At 29.2% G+C, this 26,086-nt stretch overlaps 1 protein-coding gene across 1 annotated transcript; it reads left to right on the top strand.

The window, feature by feature from the left end:
• Positions 1–15,820: 15,820 nt before the first annotated feature.
• Positions 15,821–22,026, top strand: LOC105170704 (MLO-like protein 6). The gene is made up of 15 exons (XM_011091585.3): positions 15,821–16,123; positions 16,230–16,287; positions 16,416–16,666; positions 16,808–16,924; positions 17,028–17,088; positions 17,393–17,481; positions 18,797–18,871; positions 19,030–19,124; positions 19,364–19,413; positions 19,491–19,531; positions 19,645–19,818; positions 19,943–19,978; positions 20,651–20,718; positions 20,841–20,901; positions 21,265–22,026. Exons 1-15 carry the CDS (start codon positions 16,001–16,003, stop codon positions 21,727–21,729), a joined length of 1,764 nt encoding a protein of 587 aa, XP_011089887.1. The 5' UTR covers positions 15,821–16,000; the 3' UTR covers positions 21,730–22,026.
• The last annotated feature ends 4,060 nt before the right edge of the window (positions 22,027–26,086 follow it).

The following is a 26,086-nucleotide window of genomic DNA, read 5'->3' on the forward strand; positions in this document are numbered from 1 at the left end:
TAATAATGAGATGGTCTTAACCAGAAATTGGCCTCAATTCTCACATTTATTGTTAATAAAAGGATGAGGAGAAAAATATGAGGTTGTGGATGTGAAATGAGGAGATATTGGGGCCTACTTCATTACTTTTCTCCCAGTGTCTCTATATAGGGAGGGTTTCACATTCACATTTATTTAGTCAGTAAGCTGGTACCAATTAAATATGTCTTAATTATTATGACCAACCCTTTTATTAAATATTATGACAATTATAGTTATCAGTAGTTGTCGGTCGATGTATGGTCCCCCGGCCAATGAACTTATCAAAAATCTGAAAATTAAAAATGAAAATTACAAGTCTAGCTAGCCTATTGGTTTAGTATGTATTTATATATATATATATATGAGTGTGTGGATTGTATATGTATTAAATTAGCTAAAAGAATAATAATATTTGAAATATAAAATTCAGTCAAATATCAATCTAGAAGACAAATTCAAAATCTTGAGAAACTTTTTTATTAGAGAATTGCAAACCTTAATTATTAATTTATATTCATTAATGAGATTTTGTTCGAGTGGTAAGGTTGAGACCTCACAACAAACAAGTTTGGGTTTGAGTCTCACGAATATGAGTGAGTGTACATAGTCTATTTTTAGTATATACTAATGTATTGTTTCATTATTTTCTTTGAATATATTCATTAATTTTAAAATATTACTGTGTTGAATTAATATTTAAATTTGCATAATATTATGAATAGAATCATATAAAATAATGAATTTTAAAATATTACTGTGTTGAATTAATATTTAAATTTGCATAATATAATTATGAAAGAATCATATAAAATATATATATTAATAGAATCATATGTTGTATATATATATATAAAAGCATCCAGTCAGCATCGTCAGAGAAGTCTTGCATATTTAGAGGCATTACCCAACAAAGCAATAATCATATACTTCTCTATCATGACCTAAGTAAGAAGTCATCACTATTGAAAATTTTGTTTTAGAGTTATGGAGTGGGACTGCTGCTGACTTGGTAGAGGTCAGGATCTTTGGGGTTTTCTTACAAAGAACAGAGAGATGCCGACAAGTTGTGGATCGATTGGCCCCAACTTTCCATTAAATGTTACATCATTCATTTGTGTAGCTTAGTTTAGAAATTTTTTATTCAAATTAAATTAATCACATAATAAGCATGATATATTTGTCATGATTTTTTAATTCAATTATATACTAATTACAAAATAAATATATTAAATCATAAAATTAATATTAGTTTAATCAAATTCGATTTGAATTAAAATTAATTTTTCCTTAAGTTAACGCTCACAACGCCCAACAACAAGTCATTATAAAAAAAAAAGAATGAGCATTCATGTTGTATAAGTTTGTTAATTGTGAATCTTAAGACCATCAATATCAATAATATATAAACCGCGTTATAAGTGTTTATTGAATAAACTCGAACCAGATTGAACTAAAAATTTTAGTAAATCGTAAATTTGGTACATTAAAATGTTGTGTTGAATACTGAATTGAATTAATTGATTCAATTGGATAATTATCCAAATCTTTTTGAGTATTTCGGTTGGATGTAACTTTTTATTAAACGTCAAGTACAAAAAAATAATTATTACAATTTTATTGGATTTTTCTAATTTTTAATAAGTACAATAAAATAAAACATAAAGCTAATTAATATATATAAATATGTGTGTAAAATTTGAATATAATGATAAATTTTCAATATTTTTTATGGTTTGATAAGTTGATCCTACGAAATGAAACCCAATTGAATATCGAATTTTCAAATGAAAAAAAAAAACAGAAAAAATTGAAAGTGGAACAGAATGTTTTAATTTGATTTTGCTGTGTACTGAATTCAGATCAATTGATTATCGAACTGTAAACACCTCTACCGATGGTGATGAAACCACAAAATAAAAATATCTATTATTTATTTGAGGTATTTGTGAATTTATATGTTACATCAATGTCATTTCAAATATGGAAACAAATTACTACCAATGAGTACACATCCGAGCAAAAGATTTTACGCGCCTAGATGATTGATGAAAATCAGTGATAATTAATTGACCAAACTAATTAATATTTTCTAAAATATTTTATCTTTTTTACACTTACGCATTCAATACACAAGTAAAGTTTAAACAAAAAATTTAAAAAAAAAAAAAAAGTTTTGCATCTGAATCATTGGGTTGTCTCCTTTGAAAATTTTGAAACATTTCGTGTGGAGTGTGGACAAATGCGATTTTGACTTTTGAGGGATAGTATGACATGTTTGCAATCGTTTAAAATAAATGCTGATTAGCTTGTTGCTGAAAATAAGTTGAAAATGATGTATTTGTTTTACCATTTTTATTTTTAAATTATTTAGATTAAGGTTGTTTAAACAAAAAAATATAGGCAACCACCTATTAACTTTTATAATTTATTGATAAAATTATAAATATTAAGTTGTTTTTTTAAACACGCCAATCTTAAATTTTTTTCCATTTTTACCCCTAATTTACAGCTTATTTTTACTATAAAAAATAAAAGTACTTTCTTGCTAATTTACAACTTATTTTTATTATTAAAAATAAAAATTATTGCGAACAAGTACCGATATGAACGCTCTAAACTACGTCTGGGCCAGGTTATGGCAGCCTTCAAAGACCTCGACAGAAGACTTTGTTTACAGACGCTATGCAATATAAATGAAATAGTAGAAAAAGGATACTGCAGAGGGTAGAGGTAATTTGATATGTCATATGTGGTTATAAAATTGTTATTTTCTAGTTGTTGAATTATATTGTCTTTTGTAATTTTGATGTATTACTGATTGATTAATTACATTTTACGATGATTAATTGATTACTATCAAATAAATAATTTAGGCAAATGAGATCGAATTAAGTTACAAAATCAATATCTGAAATTATTGAACTTGAGGCCCCGTAACTAAGAAATTATTGTTAAAGCCACTTGTTGTAGCGGGCCGGGGATTCTATAATTTAAAATTTCGGAGATTCAAAATTTTCATTAGGTCAAAGAAGGGGCGATCAAAAGGTGTATTACTAACATTTTATTCCTGCGAAAGATAAGTGTTGAGATTGCCCAACAGAAGCTTGCCATTGCTACAGAACTTCAGTCAGCAGTGGAGGAAGTTGATGCTGAAGCCAATGATGAGGTCTTTGTCTTTGAAGCTGGATAGAAGACGCAACAAACAAAGTCGCATTCTAGAGTGATGTTGTTGTTTTTTTTTTTTTTTTTTCCTGTTTTTAAATTACTGACTCATTTATTCTTAATTTGATTGGTCCATGTCACACAATCCGTCCGATATTCTACATTCTCTCTGTGTTTCTTCCTTGTTCATCTTCAATTTCGTTTGCAAGTTTTAACAATAAGTCACAATTTCAAATCCCTTGAGAGAGTTGGGGAACCAACTATTACTTACACTATGGAAAAAAAAATATTTACAAAAAAATTAAATATAATTTTAATATTGTCACTAATTCAATATGTAGTGAAAAATAATTTTTATAGTCTCAATATTGATTATTATTAAATTTGTCATTACCCGACAAAAAAATGCCCAGAATTAGTGACAAGAAAGTGTAAAATGTTATCAGAAAATAAAACGAGCCACACACATACAATGACAATAAATTATTATTATCACTATTTTATATTGTCATTAGGAGTGGCAATATGGTAGAAAATTCATGGTTCCAACCCAATCCAACTAGTTTTGGGTTTAAAATTTTTTATTATGTGTTCAATATGATTTTGTTTAAATAAATTTAAATGAATTATAAAAAAATAATTTTAGTAATATAATAGTACAATAAAAGATATTAGTATACATTATAATTCAACATAAGATGTTACATAACAATTGAGACCTTGACCTTCCATGATCCTGTGACATAATTGGGATCTTCACCACTTGGGATATATTACAAACCCAAAATATTATATACGTTTCTGCTGCTTCATCTGGTGGCATATACATACATTTTCTACTATTCTACTTTTCAGCTATATGATTAGGACCTTTTGGATGGTAATAATTAAATTATAAAATTTAATTAATATGTATTAATTATTAATATCAAATATGTGTGATTAATCAATAATTATTATAGTACACCAACAAAAAATATTAAAATATTAGTGAAATTTGAACACATAATCTCTTAATTATGATGTCTCAACTTCGACTAAAATTATTTTAAGTCTTAAATTAGTCTTTTTTTCTTGGATAAATGTAAATTTTATTAACTAAAAACAATAGTAGTACAACACAATGTTCATGAGTTGGTTTCTCCCGTGATAGACCACGGGATATGCCATAATCTGTATAATGCACATGTGCTAATCGAGCAAGTAAGATTAATACTAAGAATCCTCTGCTTAACATCATTAATAATCAAGAAAGCCAAAGTTGTAGCTGTTCTTTCTTCATGCTCGAATCGCCTCAGATTCCTCTCCCTCCAAATATGGTAAACACAGGAAGCCAACAATGCTCTATAAGCAAGGTTGACAATGTGCTTCCCCCTTCATTTTCGTGCTGCCCAGTCGATGTCATTTGCCCAATCTCGGTTGGGCCATGAGAAACGAACCAATCTGCGAATGTCGAAAAAGCACCGTCTACTATATCGACATTAGAAGAAGAGGTGAGTATGAGTCTTCATTACCCCATCACACAAGACACAATCACCGAGATGAGAGAGACTAAGTCTATAAGTTAGAATTTAAGGTGAGTCCAATTAACAATACATAATTTCTTTATTTTTTCGATTCTCTAATTTTATGACCATTCAAGATAGTGAACCTAAATAATAGAAGATAAAAATTCTAATTCTAGGGTTTATATAGAGTAGTTGTTTACTCTTTACTATCCTTGTTGCCTGTGTGACAATTTTGAAAGGTTCTTATATAATTGTACAATTTTCAATAAGTGTCTCTAAACCCTCAAATTTAAATAAACTTGATATAGAGTACTTGATATTAACACAATTTCGTATCAATTATAAATGAAGAGCTTGTGATAGTTTGAAACTCCAAAGTCTCATTTTTAATGGATTTATTTTTAAAGGCAAAACGGTAGAATTAAAAAATTAGAGTAAATAATGTGTCGCACAATGGAATTTTGATCCTGTTTGTGTCAAAAATCTGTGGTTCGTAATAGGGTATTATTGAAAATTTTCAAAACAGTATATATGTACTTGGATTTTCATGTTTGGTACTGTTGATTCCACATGGATAGTATTGCAATTTAACATTAGATATAGGCACAAGGTATGTGCAGATTAATAATACTATCTTAGACTAAATTATTGTAAATTGATGATTCATTAGCTAGAAATTCAATGAGTGTTAGTTAGGACTAATAATTCACGTTTAGTATTCACATAAAGTAATCAACTCTATTGGTACAAAAATAAAAAATATATTTTTTTATTTCAGAAGCCCAAGACGAAAAAATGGGCCCTTTAGGTTCAAACTCTGTTGGCGATTCCAGAACAAGAAGTTAAGGTCTTCTCTTACCAACTAATAACATGACAGAATTCATAAATAAGGTTCAATCAGCACACCCAAACACTAGACAGCGAGGTTGCCACGACATCTTGATTCCCCAAGTCACAGGCCACATTGCCTTAAATGATGTTCAACTAACAGTTACTGTATCAATGGGACCGATTGGACAAAACGGCAAGAAACAACTTCCTTACAAAGTTTTATTTTTGCTCCTCTTGTCAATTTCTAAAACGAAATATATGTAAGTTATGTGATGGTTATGTTTTTAAAATGAAGGGTAACAACAACGTGGTTTGTACTTTTTTTTTTTTTTACAAAATCTAAATTATGGAATGAAGATTGCAATTTTTCTGTGATCAGAAAATCTTCTTGAAAATTCCTCTCAAAATTAAAAAACCTTTTACCAGATTTCCTTGTAAATTTAGGGATTAGTATCCCAATTCCAACATTCTGGGCCACAGTTTATTTCATTTGGGCTTGGTCACATTCTGCGCCACGTATTATTTCATTAAATCAACTTTATGCACAATATTACTTGTCACTAATAGCCATATGGTAACTCGACAAGAGGATATTGAGTTTTTTATTCTAAATTTTCTTGATTTTTCATTTCATTTAACATGTACACGACACATAGTTAATGATAATCTTATGGACATTTTTTTGTCATTATTAATAATTATATGGTAACAAGATAAGAATTATTGTCACTCAATGTATATATTTAATAACAATTTTAAAAAATTACAAACTTATATTTTATTCTTAATATTATATGTTAATATAGTGTAATTAAATGTTATATAATTACAAAACTATAGCTAGACGAAGAATATACTAGTTATTTTGGTTACAAGTAGTCAACTATAAGAACATTCTCCAATTTCTATGATGCAACAGATTTTGTAAGGGCTATAGCATATTCCAGCAGTAGTAAGCATTTATTTATAATTTTATAAACTCCAGACAATTCTGGTTATGACTAATGTTTTTTCATTTAATTTTTCCATGTGGACTGGAAATCTAGGGGAATATCTTTCTTAGGACAAAATCAAATGTACCCATCAAAACAAAGTTGTTTATGGTGCTAAGACACTTCCTCTGCTAACTGTTAATCGTAGTTGGGGACTTTTGTAGTGTCTTCATCTAGGAGTTTCGGACCAATAAGTTGGTCTTGTTAGTTTACTTAGTAAACGAGTTGGATCTAAGACCGATTTTTGTCCATCAATAATGATTCGTAACTTTAATTAAAATTACATTTGTTGGGAGAGATTTGTAACTTCAAACTCATGAATTACTCATGGATTTTTATTTGGTAATAATTCGTCATTTTTTTATTGTAAAAAAATTATTTATTAAATGTTTATTTGGAATTAAACCAATTTGTATTATTTATAAAAGCGTTTTAAATTTTTTAAAAATAAAATATGTCAAGAAATAACAACTTATTTAATTTTAATGGTATCATGTCTGTTTTAATCGTTTTATCAGTTAAAGAACTTGTTATACCAAACACCCTAACATCTCATAAGATGCGAAAACATCTTATCAGTCTTAACATCTTATTATATACAAACACTTTAAAAACTTATTTTAAAATAAGATCCGAAATCTTATAAACTTCTAAAACATTTTATAAAATATAGAAGCTTATAGCATATTTTAAAAAAACTTAGCCAAACAGCCACTTAATCTCTAGGCTCGTGTAAATTTCAAAGTAAGCATTGCTTCCTCTAGTAGACAACATATAGCACGCTTGGAATTCTTTTCATTGTTTCATGTAAATGTTGTCTTTATTAATATATTTTATTAAAATTTAATATCTGATTGTAATATAGCGATACAGTGAACTATATCTAACATATATACATATTGAACATGGTCGGAATTTTTTTCTTAAGTAGGGTGGTGATGAATTTCAAATTATATTTCATTTAAAAATGTAATCAGTTAAAAAAAATATTTTAATACATAATATCTCGATTGGATTTTGACGAGAAAAAATGTATAGAGGAATGGTATAAATGAGGGGTTTTCCAGCTTTTAAGGTGACATTAACTAGAGTAGACAAATGAGCTAATACTTCGCTATCAATCAATTTTGATGCTTGATTGGGTTTTCTTCAATTCTTTATTGATAGCGATAAATAAATTACAATAGCTCAATTTGATATATCGAGCAAAAATTTAATTTAATTAATATATTAATATAATTAATAATAATAATAAATAAATTATAATAACTTATAACAAATGAGATATATAATCATATGTATAATAGAATTTGAATTCGTAACTTCAAATTTATTTATAAATTTGAATTCGTAACTTCAAATTTATTTATAAAATATTAATTTTAATAACAACCACTATTTTAAAAAATCGTTGGTGGTCCGTAGGTACTCTCCGGTCAAGGCAGCAATACAGTGGAGGTCTCTTCAAATTGGACCAATGAATTAATGAAAAGGAACAGAAGAAAGTTCCACAAGCAATCAATTGCTTCAAAACAATGCAATATTGACATCAGACGATTTACCTGCAAAGAAAGGAGAAGCTAACATCTCTGCATGTTTCTTATTTTTGGATGGAGGGAAAGAGACCCGAAACATCCTCTCAATTTCAGGGAATTTTGTTGCCAAAACGAATTCCTGCAAAATAAAAAGTATCATATTATAATATAAGTTATATGATTAAAATTTTAAATTAATAGGCATTACCTGCAAGTCATATATAAATTTTTTAGCCAAATTGACCAAATAAGGATTAAAATTGTTAAATTTTAAAATTACATAATTAAATTGAGAAAATCAATTCGTAAAAGATAAAAAATATCACTTCGACTTTAATTGTATTTTTCCCTTATTAAAAGCTATGAACTCAATATTGTTAAAATAAGTGCGAAAGTTCTTGTAATTTATTTAAGGGTAAATTACAATAACCCCTGAGATTTGACATAATTAAGAATACTTTCTCGTTGTTTGAAAAATTATTAATACCCTCTTGATTTTAACGTTCGTCTAACAATTAGCCCTATCCGTTAGGTATTCATCCATTTTTTGTGGTGAACTAACCAAAATGTCCTTATGGATTAAGAATTTTAAATTTATTTTTTTTAATTTTTGTAAAAAATCTAAATGGATAATTTTTTTAATTTTTTAAAACTTTTTCTATCTATCCGGTTCAATTGTTTTTACAAACTTTAAATTAAAAAAAAATAGAAAACTACAGTAAGTTCAAAATTGACAATTTTATATTTTCATTTAACGAAAAATATTTGTGATTATACTAAATTTTAAAAAAAATCGTTATAATACCCTTTATTTAATATACCCATTTGGGAAGTAAAAGAGAAACAGAAAGAAAAAAATCTTGAATTTGATTCAGCATCTCCCACAAAAGTTGATCCGACCCTTTTTGAAAAATGTTCGTCAAGAACTAACAAAGGGGGATTCCACGCGCTTAAAAGACATCTTTAAGGAGCCCAGGTCCCAGACCCGGTTTTGTATCCAAAACCCAAATCCGCTTTCAAAACCCACTTAATTTTCATTTTGTAGAAAGCGCATTTCTTGTGTTTGATATGAGATTTGAGATATTAGAAAATACAAATAAATTGCCGAAAACTCTGATTTCACTTTTCTTTAATAGAAAAGCAGACTGTCGCGTTAAATGTAGACTTGAAAACCCACCTACAACAACACGCTTTATACCCAATCATCTTTGATAGTGTTGTATTATATGTTCTAGGAAGGCTGCTCATACAAGGTTGAGGCTAAGTTTTTATGAATAAGTTCGATATTATGAGTTTAATTTTTTCTAAATAGATAAATATTTATCTGATTTTTTGTGAATGTATTATAATTTATTTTTATAATTTTTTGTTATGATGTATGGTTCAATTTATTGATATATTAATATAATATATAATTATCAAAGAAATTTGATAAGGATGTATCACACCTATGGAAGAAAAGATAGAAATTACTCTTTTGGAACGACAATATGCCATAAAAGTCCCAAGATCCGTGTACTTTTAACGATTCGTCGACTCCAATGATCCGAGATCTGAACGTAGATCTCCCGACAACTCATGGTTTGAGATGGTGCCACTTGGACCAGGTACATATGGCCATATGGTCTTATAAATACACTCATTCCACCGAATCTATGGTAAGACACGTTTCATCGATTTCTATCGCATTTAATACTCTGATCACTTTATACCATCTTGACTTAAAGCTGACTATTGGAGGGTATTAACCCAACGAGCTTCTCTTCATTTCGGGACTATACATTTATTTGGTGACATACATTAAGCTCGAGTCACCAGACTTCAAGGGGATCGTCACTTTCGACCTGGATCATAATTAATCAAAAGACATGAGGTATATATATATATATATATATATATATATCATTAATTCTAGTTTGTGGAAGCTGAAGCTGTTGTATATTGAACCTTCGACATAGTAACAACAAATTAAAACCATAATCCTATTCAATTTCTTGCCCATAGTATTTGCAATAATGCAATTTGACATAGTCATTTACATTAATCAATAAGAAGCAGTGGCTGACGAGGAACAAGCCTCAATACAAGACCGTGGTTAATGTATGAACTCTAACAATACGATCCCTCATGACATGGAGCAAGCCTCAATACAAGACCTCAAGTGGGAAATATTCGAGCTCTCAAAACAGACACTTGTAAATTATTAAACGACTCGAAACACATGTAAGAAAAAAACCTTTGTGAAATTTAGGTACGAATGATGGAATTGTTAGGATATTAAAAGGAGGTGATGTGAGGCATGTCTCTAAAGCCACTTGCTTGACAATAAAAAGACCTCTGACTAATTATCCCTCTAAATTTCTTATGACTTGTGGCTGTCATTATATGATCTTATGTCAAGGCTAATTATTAGGATAAAAACTAAAAATAAAACTTTCATAATAAATATTAATTAATAACAATTCACAACAACTATTGGTTGTTATTTCAACAAGTAGAGGTCAAAAACATTAATTGTACTTCACATTAATCATGACAAATATTGTTAAAACTGCTTGGTAAAAAATTTAAGTTTCCATCTCAATTAATTTGATCCTCGTTGATTTAATCGTGTGCTCACAAAAACTCACCACTCTCTTATTCTCCATTTCGATCTTGTATATATACATACACACATTTTTTTTTTTTTTGGCACACGCATCTCTCACTAACCTATTTATCCAGATTTGAACTCAAAACCTGTAGTTAACGTAAGCCCAATTTACTGTGCTTACTCCTACGGGACATCCACATACATATTTACATTAAAAAAAAGTTGAGATTTTTCGCTACACTATAAATGATAATAATTTAAAAATTATGATAAATTAATACTATTAACCACGTTAAACAAAAAATGCGAAAACATAAATATTTACCACTGTTAATCAATATTTACTATATATGGTTTTAGCTACGGTTAATATTTAATTTTACTTGCGAAAACAACAGTTAATGTGGGTTTTATTAATTTGTATTAACCATAATTTTTTCTTTTTGATCGTAACGATCAGCTGTAGGGAAAACATATTTCTTCTAGTGTTATATATTATATTTATATACAATGACGTTTAACTTTCCCTGCCATATAGACGATCATCGAAGTTGTCTCAATCAGGCAAAGATTTGCAGGTGGATCGAATATGGAGTAATTCTAGAAATTTTCGTCGTTGTACAAAGTAGAACCAGCAACATGCAGTTACAAACACATGGTTAGCGTACGTACGATATTTCGTATTTTCATTGTGATGGTTGAAAAATTAACGTGACGACTGACGACCAACAAATAAGAAAAATTCAGTCATAATGTGACCTAAAAATCTTGATGAAGACAAGAACATGATTTTTTGTCAATACTAAAATCAATACACTTCAATGCGTTTCCATTTCAAAGGGAGGTAGTAACTGAAAAATGTTATTTCAGGAAGCTAATATTTGGTTACAAAAGTCTCTGGCTTTGGGAGGTTTTTCTAATTATCAACTTGTTAAATATTTTAACCATTGGGAAGCTTTATCTAATTAGATTCTTTTGTTAGTATTTAACTCGAGTATATAAATAATCGAATGTGAATATATGACTTTTTTTTATTAGGGAAAGAAGTAAAAATAATAATTTTCTGTTGTGGTTAATTGTTATAGCTAATTAAAGAAGAAAATCATGGTAAATATGGACAGTCTCCCACCCTACCACTATAAATAGGGACATTTTTCAAAAATTCAAAACACACACAGAATTGAAGAAACAATTGAAGACAAAAGCAAGAGAGCATTCGAGAATTCCTAAATCCTCTCAAGCAAAAATCAAGAGAAATTCACGATGTTCAAAGCAAACTCAAGGCGTTCGTTGCGGAAATAACTCAAAGTCAATATTTGATTCCTAAAGAAGTCGAAAGACCCACGAATTAACATTGTCAAAAATACAAATCCAGTTTAGTAGAAGATCAAAGAGTCAAATCTATCCATAAATATTCAAATTCAAGTCAAATATTCTCAAATTCTAACTTCAATTCGAGAACAAGTCAAAACGCTCATAGATTAACATTACTGAAGATCCAAACCGACATTGAAGGAGATCAAACTATCAAGTTCTACTTTTGAAGAGAAGAATTAGTGGGTTACTTTGAATTCAGATATTGTAAACCACTCATATTTCAATTAATAAATCTCATATGCATATTATTTCTTGTCTTGTAATCCATTGTTGCAGACATGAAATTTGTGTGAACACAAATCAATCACGATTCCGCAACGGCCATTAGTCGTTTCTGCAAGTGTGACATTATGAATACATCCATCCGTCGGTCTTGGATTTTGACAAATCTAATTCTAAATACAAAGGAGGTTTGGATTCTACATCCATCCGTCGAGTCCTCAATATTCATACTATAATTTTTATTACCAAAAAGAAAATATTTTTGCACTATAAATAATTATAATTTAAAAATAAAGATAAATTCAATATTATTGATCATGGATGAATAATTGATGTAAAAATTTAAGTTTTGATCACGATTCAATATTTGTCATAATTTAAACTATGATAAAAAATTTTGTTATAATTTTTAGTTAATTATAACTAATATTTTAGTCTCGTTAGTTGGCAAAAATAAAAGTTAATATCCATTGCAAAGCTATGATTAATTAATATTTACTATATTTTCTTAATTATGATAATTAATTATAATAAAAAAGATTATATATTTACATAATTTTGCGCCGCAGTCGTCCCTTAACAAAGCGGAAGCTTCTAAAGCTTTGAAGAACAAATTACTATCTACGACAAACTGGAATAATGGGAGAAAATATTTAAATATATAGTGAAATGAACGTCCCATGCACATTAATAGATGTGCAAAATGTAATCGATTTTCATGGTAGCAGACAATCTTGTTTTCCAATTTGGAGGCCGTGACAACAATAACTTTAACCCAATAATTATAGGCTGAATGGGAACATTAAGAAGTTTGATTATTGAAAAAATAAATACATCACAAATTAATAGCTTGCCACATTTTAAATGGATTAATTATTACGTATGATGTTCTCAAATTTTAGTAATTGAATGATGATTCAATCAAACTTAAATTAATTATTTTATCCTTAAAAAAAGTCAAAATTCAACCATATTTTACTAAAAAATGGTCATATATATGAACCAATATAAAACTAAAACTAAAGTATATGGATGGCAATGTTAAGAAACGAATGTGAAGAACTAAAATGGTTTTAGACGTAAATTTGAGGACCTATTATAATACATATATATATATATATATATATATAAGGAAAAATACAAGTAACTCTCTTGTGATATCGCAAATAAGTAAATTACCCCCTTATGAAAAAATAAATAGCGATTTACCTCCCTGTATATTTAAAAATACAACATTTTACCTCCCTATAATTTTTAAAATGAAACAATTTAGCTCTCTGTATAAGGAGGTAAATTATTTCATTTTGAAAGGTATAGGGAGATAAATTGCTATTTCTTTTCAATAAGGAGATAATGTGCTAATTTTCAATATCATAGAAGATAAAATTACTATTCACCGTGTGTGTATATATATATATTGGTTGGTATATATGCATGACATATATAGGAATGTCTGAAAGACACCTCAAACAAGGGCATGGGCAGTTTCTTTCTACTGGAGTACTGTATGCAAATCTAATTTTCTATCAGTCATATATAGTTAATACATAAAAATCATACACTATTGCTCAAAATCCAAATCAAAATGAATTAATTTCATGGAAATTCAAGAACTTATCACTTCAAATTACTACGCAGTTTCCATATATTAATTATTAATATATATAACTTAGCTAATCACTTATAGAGTTGAACTACTGAATATATAACATCATCAATTTAGCTAATTTTGATGAAAGGGGCACCAATTGAAGAACAAATATTGCTAAAATTGATTAGGGGTACATTAATAAAAGAACATTAGTCAATGATATGTGCAATGGATAATAATATGAACGCATAATTATCATATAATCAGCATCATAATTGGATAATGGAACAATATTCCCGTCAATAACAAGCAAAAGAAGAAATTTCAATACTTCAATAATTATATAATAAAATAGCCAGTCAAGAATATATACTTAAACAATATATATATATACATAATTGTGGAGGGAGTATCTTTTATTTTATTATATATGTACGTATATTTTATTCGTCTTCATTTTTTTAATGAAATTTATATACAAACTTGTCAACTTATATAGAAAAGATAATTATAAAAAAAAAAAGAGAGATAGAAATAGTTAGTCAATAATTACTTGGTCAATATTTCAGTACTCTCTCATGCCTTAAAATTGCGGTTAGGGATGTTTTGATTTGTGTGCCATACCTTAAACTTAGAATATTGGTTTAGAAATGAGCTGTCCTAAACCGGTAGGTCACATATATACAAATATGCTTTGTTTATTCAACAGAAAAAAAACATATAAATTCAGAGTCAATTTCTGACCCGTGGCGATGGTCCTAATTGGGGCATAGTCCTAGAAATCTACTACATGCGTATTTTCTCATTACCTGTCTGCATGGATATAGCTCGCAGAATTTAGGGTTTTAAATTAAAGATTAATAAAACATGATTGCTTCCGAAAAAAAATAGTTTTACTCTTTATATATATATATATATATCATATGTATATTAAAGTGCTGAGGTTGTTAATTATGGAGTTACAGTGTGAAATTCTTGAATCTGTGGATTGCTAAGTGATTAAAGTAAGTAGCGGTCGGCTCTAAAATAGACCCTCTTTATGATTAATCAAATAATTAATTAATAGTTATGAATTTGGTGAAAGTGGTAGCCCCCCTCCTATAATCCCATCTTTAATGATCATTTATTCAATTATATATGCATTTCCATATATGGATGGTTGAGATATTCATATCTAATACTTTAAATTTTTAATTGAGATGATTGTTTATCATCGTATTAGGATCATATATTTATAAAATAAAGGTTGAAACATATAGAATTAGCACGTGAAAGGAGCATGCTAAGATATTAACATTAAACGATTCTTTTGTCTAACAATTTAAACTTTTATATGACGTGGTTATTTAACTATGATCAGATCGTATTGCTGTCATTTGTTTTGTTTCCTTCTTTTGTTGTTCCCTCAATTGGGTGGGAATAATATGTTTATTTGTGCAAGTTGTATTTTTTCACGTGTAATTTTAAATTATATAATAAATTTATGAAAAAATGCATCGATATTATTAAATGAAATGATGAAAATAGAATTTAAGATTTTAAATTATGGAAACCCAATTCTATTAAATAGTAGAAAAATTAAATGGAGTAGTGTTGTTTTTGGAGATCATCAAACATACAACTCTACACATATTTATGGTGTAATATATAATTTATAAAATTGACAAATCTAACGGCTGGCGTCATTCCATGAAGACAGTGATACCACACTCGGGTTTGACTCGAGGGAGTAACCAACGGTAAACGATCAAATTTTTAACAATGTAAAAAATCAGACACCAAATAGTCAAAGAAATCGGTGTATTTTAGGAATTGTTTGATCAAGTCAATGAAATTCCCATATCCTTTTTTTATTTCTTTTTTAACGCGTCCAACGGTCAAAGTCTTCATATCCACTTTCCCCATTTTACCCCTATTTCTTTCATTTTCTTCCAAATTTCTCCCTGCCCGCTCTCTCTCTCTGTCTATATATATATATAGGACACTTATTTATAGCTTGTTCTGGTTCAAAACCTTAACTCACTGTTTTTTCAGCTTTCATCTGCTTCAAAATTCCGCAAGCAGCCGAAGGTTTTTGATACATCTTTGAAGAGTAACGAAGTGAGCTTATTCAGGGCAGGTGATCAGTGAAACTCTGGGAGTTGCAGAGGCGGCGGAGGACAGAGAAAATGGCCGGAGCCAGCGGAGGAAGGTCGCTGGAGCAAACGCCGACGTGGGCTGTCGCCGTCGTCTGTTTTGTTCTGGTGGCGATTTCTATCGTCATCGAGCACATCATCCATTTAATCGGAAAGGTAAGAACATCCCGAAAACCTGGAATTATTATTATTATTTTTTTACCAAAATCCCCTTTTTTTACAACTACTTTTTTTATTGTTGATTTTATTTTTGAATTTGCAGTGGTTAAAGTCGAAACACAAAAGAGCTCTATATGAAGCTCTTGAAAAGCTGAAATCAGGTATATATGTGTGTGTGTGTGTGTGTTTATGAAATTCATGATTCCAAGTGAAATAAATATTAATTACTAATTAATTTCTAACAATTCATATTTTCTTCTTTTTTGGAATTTCCGTGGGATTGATAAAGAGTTGATGCTGCTGGGATTCATATCCTTGCTGCTGACAGTAGGGCAGGGTCCAATCTCGGACATATGTATATCGAAAGCAGTCGGCGCCACGTGGCACCCATGCAGCAAGAAGCAAGAGGGAAAGAAGTATCCGGCGGAAGAGGATCTTGGAGAGGACAACCGCCGGAAACTTCTCATGGTGGAGGAGGATGGCGGCGGCAGCTTTCGGCGAATCTTGGCGGCTGGCGGAACTGACAAATGCGCAGCCAAGGCATGAATGATGATGACTATTCTTTAGTTGCCCTTTTAAGACTTTTGAGCTGGAAAAAAAAAGGAAAAACACATGCACATATACGTTTATATGCATGAAATAACGTGGGAATTAATTGATATGTACTTACAACATTCGCAGGGTAAAGTTCCGTTTGTGTCCTCGGACGGCATCCATCAGCTCCATATTTTCATCTTCGTGTTGGCTGTTTTTCATGTCCTATATTGTATTCTCACCATGGCCTTGGGAGGAGCTAAGGTACCCTTATAAATTATATATTTTTCTAAATTAATTACTGCATAATCCACACACAGTTTGGCCCTTGACAAGACTTGAATCTTGATTTGTTTCTGGGTTTTAGATGAGAAAATGGAAAGCGTGGGAAAAAGAAACAAGAACAGCTGAGTACCAATTTTCACACGGTACGTGCAATCAAATTTAATCAAGAATTAATGTTTCTAATCATATATATAATTATAGTGTGTGTGTGTGTGTGTGTATGCATTTTGTGCTATGTGTTGTACCCTTAATTACTATCTCATTTGAGGCATCTCTTCACAAGAAACTTGTTCAACTCCGTCCAGAAACAGACAATGACTCGCAAAACATTTTTCATGTAATAATTATATATAGATATATATATCATCGTGATACTTTAAATTTGTGTTCAAATACAAATAAAAAAAACATGATTTTACAGTTATTGTGGTAATGACAACATTGCAGATCCGGAGAGATTTAGGTTTGCGAGAGAAACATCGTTCGGGAGAAGGCACTTGAGCTTCTGGAGCAAAACGCCTCTTCTACTTTGGATTGTAAGTTTTCACACACATTTACATACATATGTGACTATGGATGCAAACAAATACGATGCTCATCGATAATTTTATGTTTAGTGTACAAATATTTTAGGGAGAAAAAAATATTAAGTATGAATACTTTAATGTGTATGTAATTGAGTTAGGGTATATATATATTTATACATGTGAACACAAAGAGTATTGATAGCATCACTGGAAACTATATAGCTTTCTAGAAAGTATTTACTATATTTAGAAATTACAGAGTTTAAATTGGAAAATCATCACTTCAAAGTCCAAAATAACATTTAATTGGCAACACACGTAAAATTGTCCCGGTCGTGGTCGATTTTCGACCACCTCTACCATAGAATTAATCCTTTACATTAGTTTTATTAGTTGAGGGTGACAATAAATTTATTTATTTATTTGTTGAATATACAATAATAGCGTAGAGGGTCGACTTTTTATTTTTAAGTTGGAAATAGAATAAAAATAAATAATATTAGTGTAATTTTCATCATGTCAAACATGATGACATTTCCATAATTAAATTAATAGTATTTTATTTATTTATATGTATTTTTATACATATGAGATTTCAATAATTAAGGATTGATCAAGTTGTAGGGTCCCATATAATTGTATTTTTCGTATGTGATCAAAATTCAAGGAATGAAGAACGATTTATCAAATGTATGATCGTCATCATCACCTGCCAATCAGGGACAAAATTAGAAGGCAATTGCCCTTTCATATTGGTTTGACTTTTTCAATTGCCAAATTGCTGACTTTTTCTCTTGAGACTGATCATTATCATATCTACAAACACTAATTAAGTTTTGTTGTCTTAACTAATCAATTCCTAGAATTCTGTAAATTATAGACAAGTATTTTGAACTAATCTTTTTTCCTAGTAAGTACTTTATACACTTAATTGCAATTTCCGTGTTGTATATATGGATGCGTAGTGTTTCTGGTCCGTAAAAAGTTGATTTGGCAATTTAGTTTATTAATTTATCAAGTTTCGCAGACTAAGGACTTCTTTTGCTGAAATTATGGGTGAATCCAGATTTTCAGTAAGAGAAGTCCTCAATCTACAAAATTGATAGTTTGATGAAAAATTGTCAAATCAATTTTTTACAAGACCACAATATGAAATTTTTATATATACAAAATGAAAAATATAAAACCTACTTGGAAAATTGTTGTTCAATCTCTCTTATTGCACATGGGATTCCCTTAATTCAATGTTTGGTGGCATGTAATTTCAGAATTTAATGTTGTTGTAACGTTTCTTTTCTCATTTCCTTGTTTGTCTTCCTTGCAGGTCTGTTTCTTTAGACAATTCGTGAGATCTGTTCCTAAAGTCGATTATTTGACTCTACGGCATGGATTTATTATGGTATATTGCTATTTATTTTATTTTTTTTTTAATTTTTTGAGCTTGAGTATATATATCATATCGTATATATATAGATCACTTCGGTATAATTAAATTTAATTTTGACAATATATATATTTGCATGTCAAATCATTAATTAATTATTGTGAATTAATCAGGCACACCTCGCGCCCCAAAGCCATGCGAGCTTTGATTTTCAGAAGTACATCAGAAGATCACTCGAAGAGGACTTCAAAGTGGTTGTTGGTATTAGGTTGGTCCTTCATTTTCATACTTATTTTTTAAAATATCTTGAAAAATTTATAAACTCAGCCAAATGCCCTCCCAGACATCTTATAAGACACGACAAATTTTATTTTATAGCATTGGAAAATCACTTATAAACTCACCTAAGCACCGTCGTAATCAAGTTTAGCCTAAAATTCAATATATTCGCTGTAAAATTAGTCCTCTATCCGTAACTAATCGTTTCTAATTTGTTGCGTTTTTCAGTCCACCAATTTGGTTTTTCGCCGTGTTGTTCCTGCTCTTCAATACTCACGGTGAGTTGCGTTGCTAAAACTATTAAAAATAAGATCATTTAATATTATTATCTTAACACATTCGTTTTTGTGGACAGGATGGTATTCCTATCTTTGGCTACCATTCGTCCCGTTGATTGTAAGTGGTCAATTCTCTGCCCCCATACCCATAATTAAGTTGACTTTTTTTTTTTTTTTTCAATAATAACAAATAATAGATGGGTAGAAATTGAAATTTGGAAATGTGGACAGATAATATTGCTGGTAGGGACGAAACTGCAAGTAATAATTACAAAAATGGGTCTGAGGATTCAAGAGCGAGGAGAGGTCGTTAAAGGCGTGCCGGTGGTTCAGCCCGGCGACGATCTTTTCTGGTTCAATCGTCCGCGACTCATTCTCTACCTCATTAATTTTGTGCTTTTCCAGGTACTATTATTTCTTTATTTTTCTCATCTTTTTAATCATTAAAAAATTATATAATTACTTTTCTCTTTTATTATGATTTTTTACTTTTTTTTCTTAATTTTTTCCTAAATTTTGATTTTTGCAGAATGCTTTTCAACTGGCCTTCTTTGCCTGGACTTGGGTAAGTTTCATGCATATATTAATTATTAGATATTTTATTAATGTTGTTACCGAGTATATATATATATATTGTGATAAGACATTTTATTTTTCTCGGAGTAATGAATTTTAAATTTTTAATATTGATAGTTATTTAGCATAAAGTTGTTACTGAAAATAATTAGTAACATTTGACAATTAATAATTATCATTATTGATTATTAATAGTGGCAACTTTATTTACAATTCTTATGTATTGCTAAAAATAATAATAGAAAGATAATATCTAAATGAACGTCATTTAATATATAATTTGCTTTATACCATAAATATTTAATAAATAAGTTTGACCATATAATATTCACATATTTTGAATAATATCTATATATTGACTAGTTGGATAAGGATCCACTCATGTTACATGTGAGAAATTATTTATTACTACCTCTGCAGAATAATATTATTTCATCTTATATATGAATGATTTTAATTTAATTATGCCAACCCCAATTAAGGATATTCAAAGGAGTTTTTCAGCATTCATATATATATATATATATATATAAAATATGTATGTGTTAATTATTTAATTATTAAATATTCTATGCACGGTAGCTATATCTATTTTCCTCATCTACTATTTTAATTTAATTCAGTCAACTTATACATTAAATTATTTTTGTATTTTAAACAGTACGAGTTCGGGTTGAAATCTTGCTTCCATGAACATGTGGAGGATATCGTGATCAGAATCACAATGGGGTGAGCCTCACTACATGCATCAAATTGTTGCTCTCTTAATTGTTAATTTTGACTAAAATTAATTATTGAAGAATTTTCAGTCGCTAACAATTATTGGCATAATTATTATTATTTATGAGCAGGGTTCTCATACAAATACTCTGCAGCTATGTCACTCTCCCTCTTTATGCCCTTGTCACTCAGGTACATATAATTTCACCAAAATTGTTTAAATTAATTCGCGGGCAATCTCAATTGCATGTTGGTCCTCATATTTTATATACTGATTTTGTGTTTTGTTCTTAGTCAAGATGTTTTTAAAGATTATAGGATGATAAATTTAATTTAAATAATATTTTTTTAAAATATTTGTATGAAGCTTATGACATGTGTTATTCATTATAATTTTGTAATTAATATAATAACAAATTAAAAGAGTTTGTTAGAATTTTAAAATATAAATTGATAACTCCTCACTCTCTAAATTAATAACATCTGCAAAACACTTTTTCAATATGTTACAAGTTTTTAAACATTTGCTCACAATCATCTATCCTGTTGTCACAGATGGGATCGACCATGAAACCAACCATATTCAACGAACGAGTGGCGACCGCCCTAAGAAACTGGCACCACACAGCCAAGAAGCACATCAAACAAAACAAGCATTCCGCCCCAACAACACCTATGTCCAGCCATCCGGCCACCCCATCCCACGGCATGTCGCCTATCCATCTCCTACGCCACTACAAGAGTGAAATGACCGATAGTCTCCAAACCTCTCCAAGAAAGTCCAACTACGACATGGACAATTGGGAGTCGGAGTCCCCCTCTCCCACCCGGTTCCATGGCCAGGGCGACGCCTTTCACCATAACCTCGAGCTAGGCTACATGGAGCACAGGGTGGAGCTTGGCCAGCACGAGCCGAGCTCCTCCCAAGTCGTGCCGATGCCACAACCACCACGTGACCAACACGAGATCAATATTGGTATGCCGAAGGACTTCTCGTTTGACAAGAGAGCCAGTATATAACTAAAATTTGAAATTTGTGTCCAGTTCTAACAAAGTGATGGTTGAAGGTGGAGAAATCGGTACATGTTCTTACCGATTTTCTTGAGAAAAATCTGCCGGAAAATTGAGGTGTAGGAGAGGTTTTTGTTTCGTTTTAATTTCTTCATCAAACTTCAATTATATATGTGCATGCCTGTGAAAAGGAATCGGTCAGTGTAATGACAAACTATGACTTTCCTATCATGGGAAGATGAATTGTAATATTGTGTATATATATATATACATCGATCAAATGAAGGAATTGGATTTTTCACGCAAGTAATATATATACTACAAGAAGTTTAATATTTCATCATAATTAATTATTATAGTTAAAAATAAATAATTGTAATAAATAGTTATTGATCTCGTTATGCAACGATTCGCAAGTGGTCACAAATGTTATGCCTAAAAACTATCGTGAAATAATTTTCATGGTGGATAATTTAAGTTTTTATATCGATTTTTTATTTAATCATGGATAATAATAATTATTTACCATAATTTTTATTTAACCATGGGAAATATATTTTTTATGTGAATAAAATTAATATTTTTTTATTTTTTGTTGTTACCAGTGTGTTATCAAATTGTCAGTAATCTCATACCAATCTATTATAAAAAAAAATCAATTCTAATATAAAAGAAAAAGAAAAATCCTCTATACTTATAAACGACAGTTAATGACACTGTTGTACCAATTTTTAAATATAATAATTATATTTTTCATTAGATAATTTTTTTATTTATATATTTTATTTTTATTTATAATATATTTTAAAATATAAAAAAATATTTATTATATATACGTAGGAACAACGTGTTGTGATAGCTAATTTATTCAAACTACCAGTTGTGGCACGTCATTCCTACATGCATATAATAAGTAATCTTTTACACTTTAAAGTAAACTACAAATAAAATAAATATATAAGTCAGTACATTACATTAATAAAAAGAATGAAAGAAAAAAAAATAATTTATAAATTAATGTAAACTTTTGAAAAGTTGAATACATTAGTTATTTTATTATGAAGAGGCATTTTTTTACTTCACAAAATATTAATGAGACGATATCATTAACCATCATTTGTAAATATAAAAAAAAAATTATATTAATATAGATATTGCATATGTATGTACATACCCAAAACACAAAAAAAAAAATTAATAAATAAAAAAATAAAAAAAAATCACTACTTTCTCCTTATCATGCATGAGAGACGGTCAGATCATGTTGGGGCTTGAGATCATTCTCGGACCTTTGCAAGCCGACTGCAAATGGGCCTTCCACCATACGGGTTGGTCAGTCCAGGACCGGCCCGTCAATATCGCTGCTCTTAGGCCATCATGGAACAACAATATGACATTATGACACGAGCCGCGTTCAAAATATATAGTAAGTGTAATATATTTATTATGTGATTAATCAATTTTTTTAAATTATATATTAATTATATGATAAATTTATTATATTTATTATATAATTATTTTAAATTTATTTCAAACTCGATTTGAACTATAAGTTGAAGAAATGAGATCAATAGCCCAATTTAAATTTCTGACTTATTGCTATTGAGTAATAGAAGAAAACATGCTATAATTCTCCAAACACTTTTTTGAAGAAAAAATTAAAAGATTCAAGTATTGCAAATTGAAACTTAGATATATAGCTCAAATTATAAAGTATATTATTAACCTTGAAAATTTAAGCTAAGTATCTAATAATTTAATTTATTTTTCAACTCTACCTCCATACTGACTTTTATTTTTATTTTTATTTCAAACTTGGTTGAAAAAATAGATGATTTTTTTAACTGAAAGCGATGAAATATTAATATTTTTTAATAAGTTAATTATAATTATTAATATCAAATTTCTATCTAACTACTATAGATGATTATAATAATATATAAATTATTAATTAAATGAACTACTATTATTAAAATAAAACAAGGCGTATTATTAAATTGAATGAAATTGGGAAGAAGCAAAAGATTTTCTCCCGACATGAGAGTGGTAGCTGCCATAAAAGTAAGTTGAAATTATTGAAGCACATACCAAGAATAGTATAACAGCAGCAATCCCCACAGCCTTAGGGATAATGCAGTTTTATTTGCAACTACAAGACAAACTTAGGGAATCAAACCCACACAGTCTTCTCTTCTCTGGCCCCTTTCTATTTTTAATAGTTGTAAACTTCATTTTGGTCCCCCAACTATTTTTAATGTCATTAAGCCCCCTTATATCATGAAAACATACCCTTTTAGCTCCTCCAACTAAACTAATCATATCCTTAAGGGCTAATTACATTAAACCAGTTTAAAAATATAATATATTTTTTTTTTCAAGAAAGTTTAAAAGTTTCACTTACACTCTCTGAAAATTCTTCCTTTACACTTTACGTTTTTCTGTTAAGATTTGGCAAAAATACTAACGCTAACAAAAAATTATATATATTTTTTTAATTTTATCCCTCATTTAATATTTTTATATATATTTGGAGTGATGTTAACATCATTACAGTAATTTCCTTATAAGTATAAAATTATTACATGAGAATATTAAATGAGGGGTAAAAAGAAAAAATTATGTAAGTGTTTTTTTTTTTCCCTAACTTCAGCATTTTTCATTCAAATCCTAACAAAAGGGGGTCAGGTTTAAATAGTGAATTTTTAAAGGGCGTGTAAGTGTAATTTTAAAACTTCTTTGAGGGAAAGTGTAATTTCGCATTCTCATATGGGACCTAAGGATAATTAACTCTATTCTTAGAATATTGTAATTATCTAACAGCAGTGACATATTCGATGTGTGCGCTTAAATGTACTGCATGTATAATTTAACATATTTATGTACTTTATGTGATAATTTTTTTCATTATTAAAATATTCTTTTGGTTAATTTATAAAAAGACATGGTTGAAGAAGTTTGAATGTTGAAGGGGGAGAGAACGAAGAGACGGAACTAAATGTTAAAAGAAAAGATGACAAAAAAGTAGCACACTCGGTCGATATAGCAGAAGAAAAAAAAGATGGCAAAAACTCCAGATTCTGGCACGGTCCCGGTCCAATTCAAATTCAGTACGTATAGACTCATCATTTATCTAATATTTTCTAAATATATGGTTCACGTGAAATTGTAAAACTAAAAAAATTTATAAATATTCGCCTTCTTGTCTCTTGTATAATTTTTGCTATCTTAATATTTCTACGACCTCAAGCATTTCTTCTATACTACTTGTTTATTTTAGGAATAAAAAAATTATAATCAAAGTCTTCCCGTCGTAGTTTTCTGATTTTCTGTCTTGTAGGTCCATTATTGAGAAGAGTTTAGGCATATTTAATCCATTTGGGAAGAACATTCTTTACTGTGGTGTAAATACAATATCAAACAAATTTACATGCATCACACACCTGTTTTAAGTCCTTCATGCTTAAATATTATGGGTTATTAAATATCTGTTTTAATAATGTACCGGACCATTTTGTAAAATTTGTTAGAGAAGAGAATATTTTGCATTTTATAAATTTTTTTCTAATTACTGCATGAATAGGCACAAGTAACTTAATTTGATTTTAAAGTGTTTTCAGATATTATCGTAATTTGTAGCTATTAATTATTTAACAAAGATCTATATTGATTGAGAAACACATTAATATATTAAACAAAAACTAAGCAGAAATTAAATGCAATTATATAATTTTTCAAATTTCCCTAAATACATAGAAATAGAAGAGGTAAAGCTATTGTATTTTCTTAGCTAGACGGGGCAGAATGTATATTTTTTATAATATAGAGAGGCAAAATATAAGAAAGATATATTTGAATGGGGCAAAACTGAAATTCAACATTTTTAATTAGCAAAATCGTTGCTGCCTGTTTGCCGCCCCGCCCTCCTTGTCCATTGCTGCCCCTTGTTTACTGCTGCCCATTTCAGATTGAATGATTGTCCCCTCATTTATACATATACTTTTTATTTTTCTCATAAAGAATTTGTGCGGCTTCATTCTCTGGATACGGCAATAATCTTCAAAGTATAAATCATTCACAAAATTATTTATGGAGAAAATTGAACTCAACTCCAAGTGCCTCATATCATATGCCCTTCAAATTATAAATTACTAACGTAGTACAATATTTTTCTGTATATATAATAAATAATATTTTATATTTTAAAATAATAATAATAAAACTAATTTAAGCATAGACAATTAATAAATTAGTGCAATAATGTTATAGCGTCGTTTTACAGCTATAAAGGAAACTAAATGGACAATATCTGTTTGGGAGTCACTGGGTCTCTCAGTTACCCAATATATAGGGTAAATTATCATTGTTT

This window comes from Sesamum indicum, linkage group LG9 (genome assembly GCF_026168435.1).
Source record: "Sesamum indicum cultivar Baizhima isolate 11 linkage group LG9, ASM2616843v1, whole genome shotgun sequence".
Lineage (NCBI taxonomy): Eukaryota > Viridiplantae > Streptophyta > Magnoliopsida > Lamiales > Pedaliaceae > Sesamum > Sesamum indicum.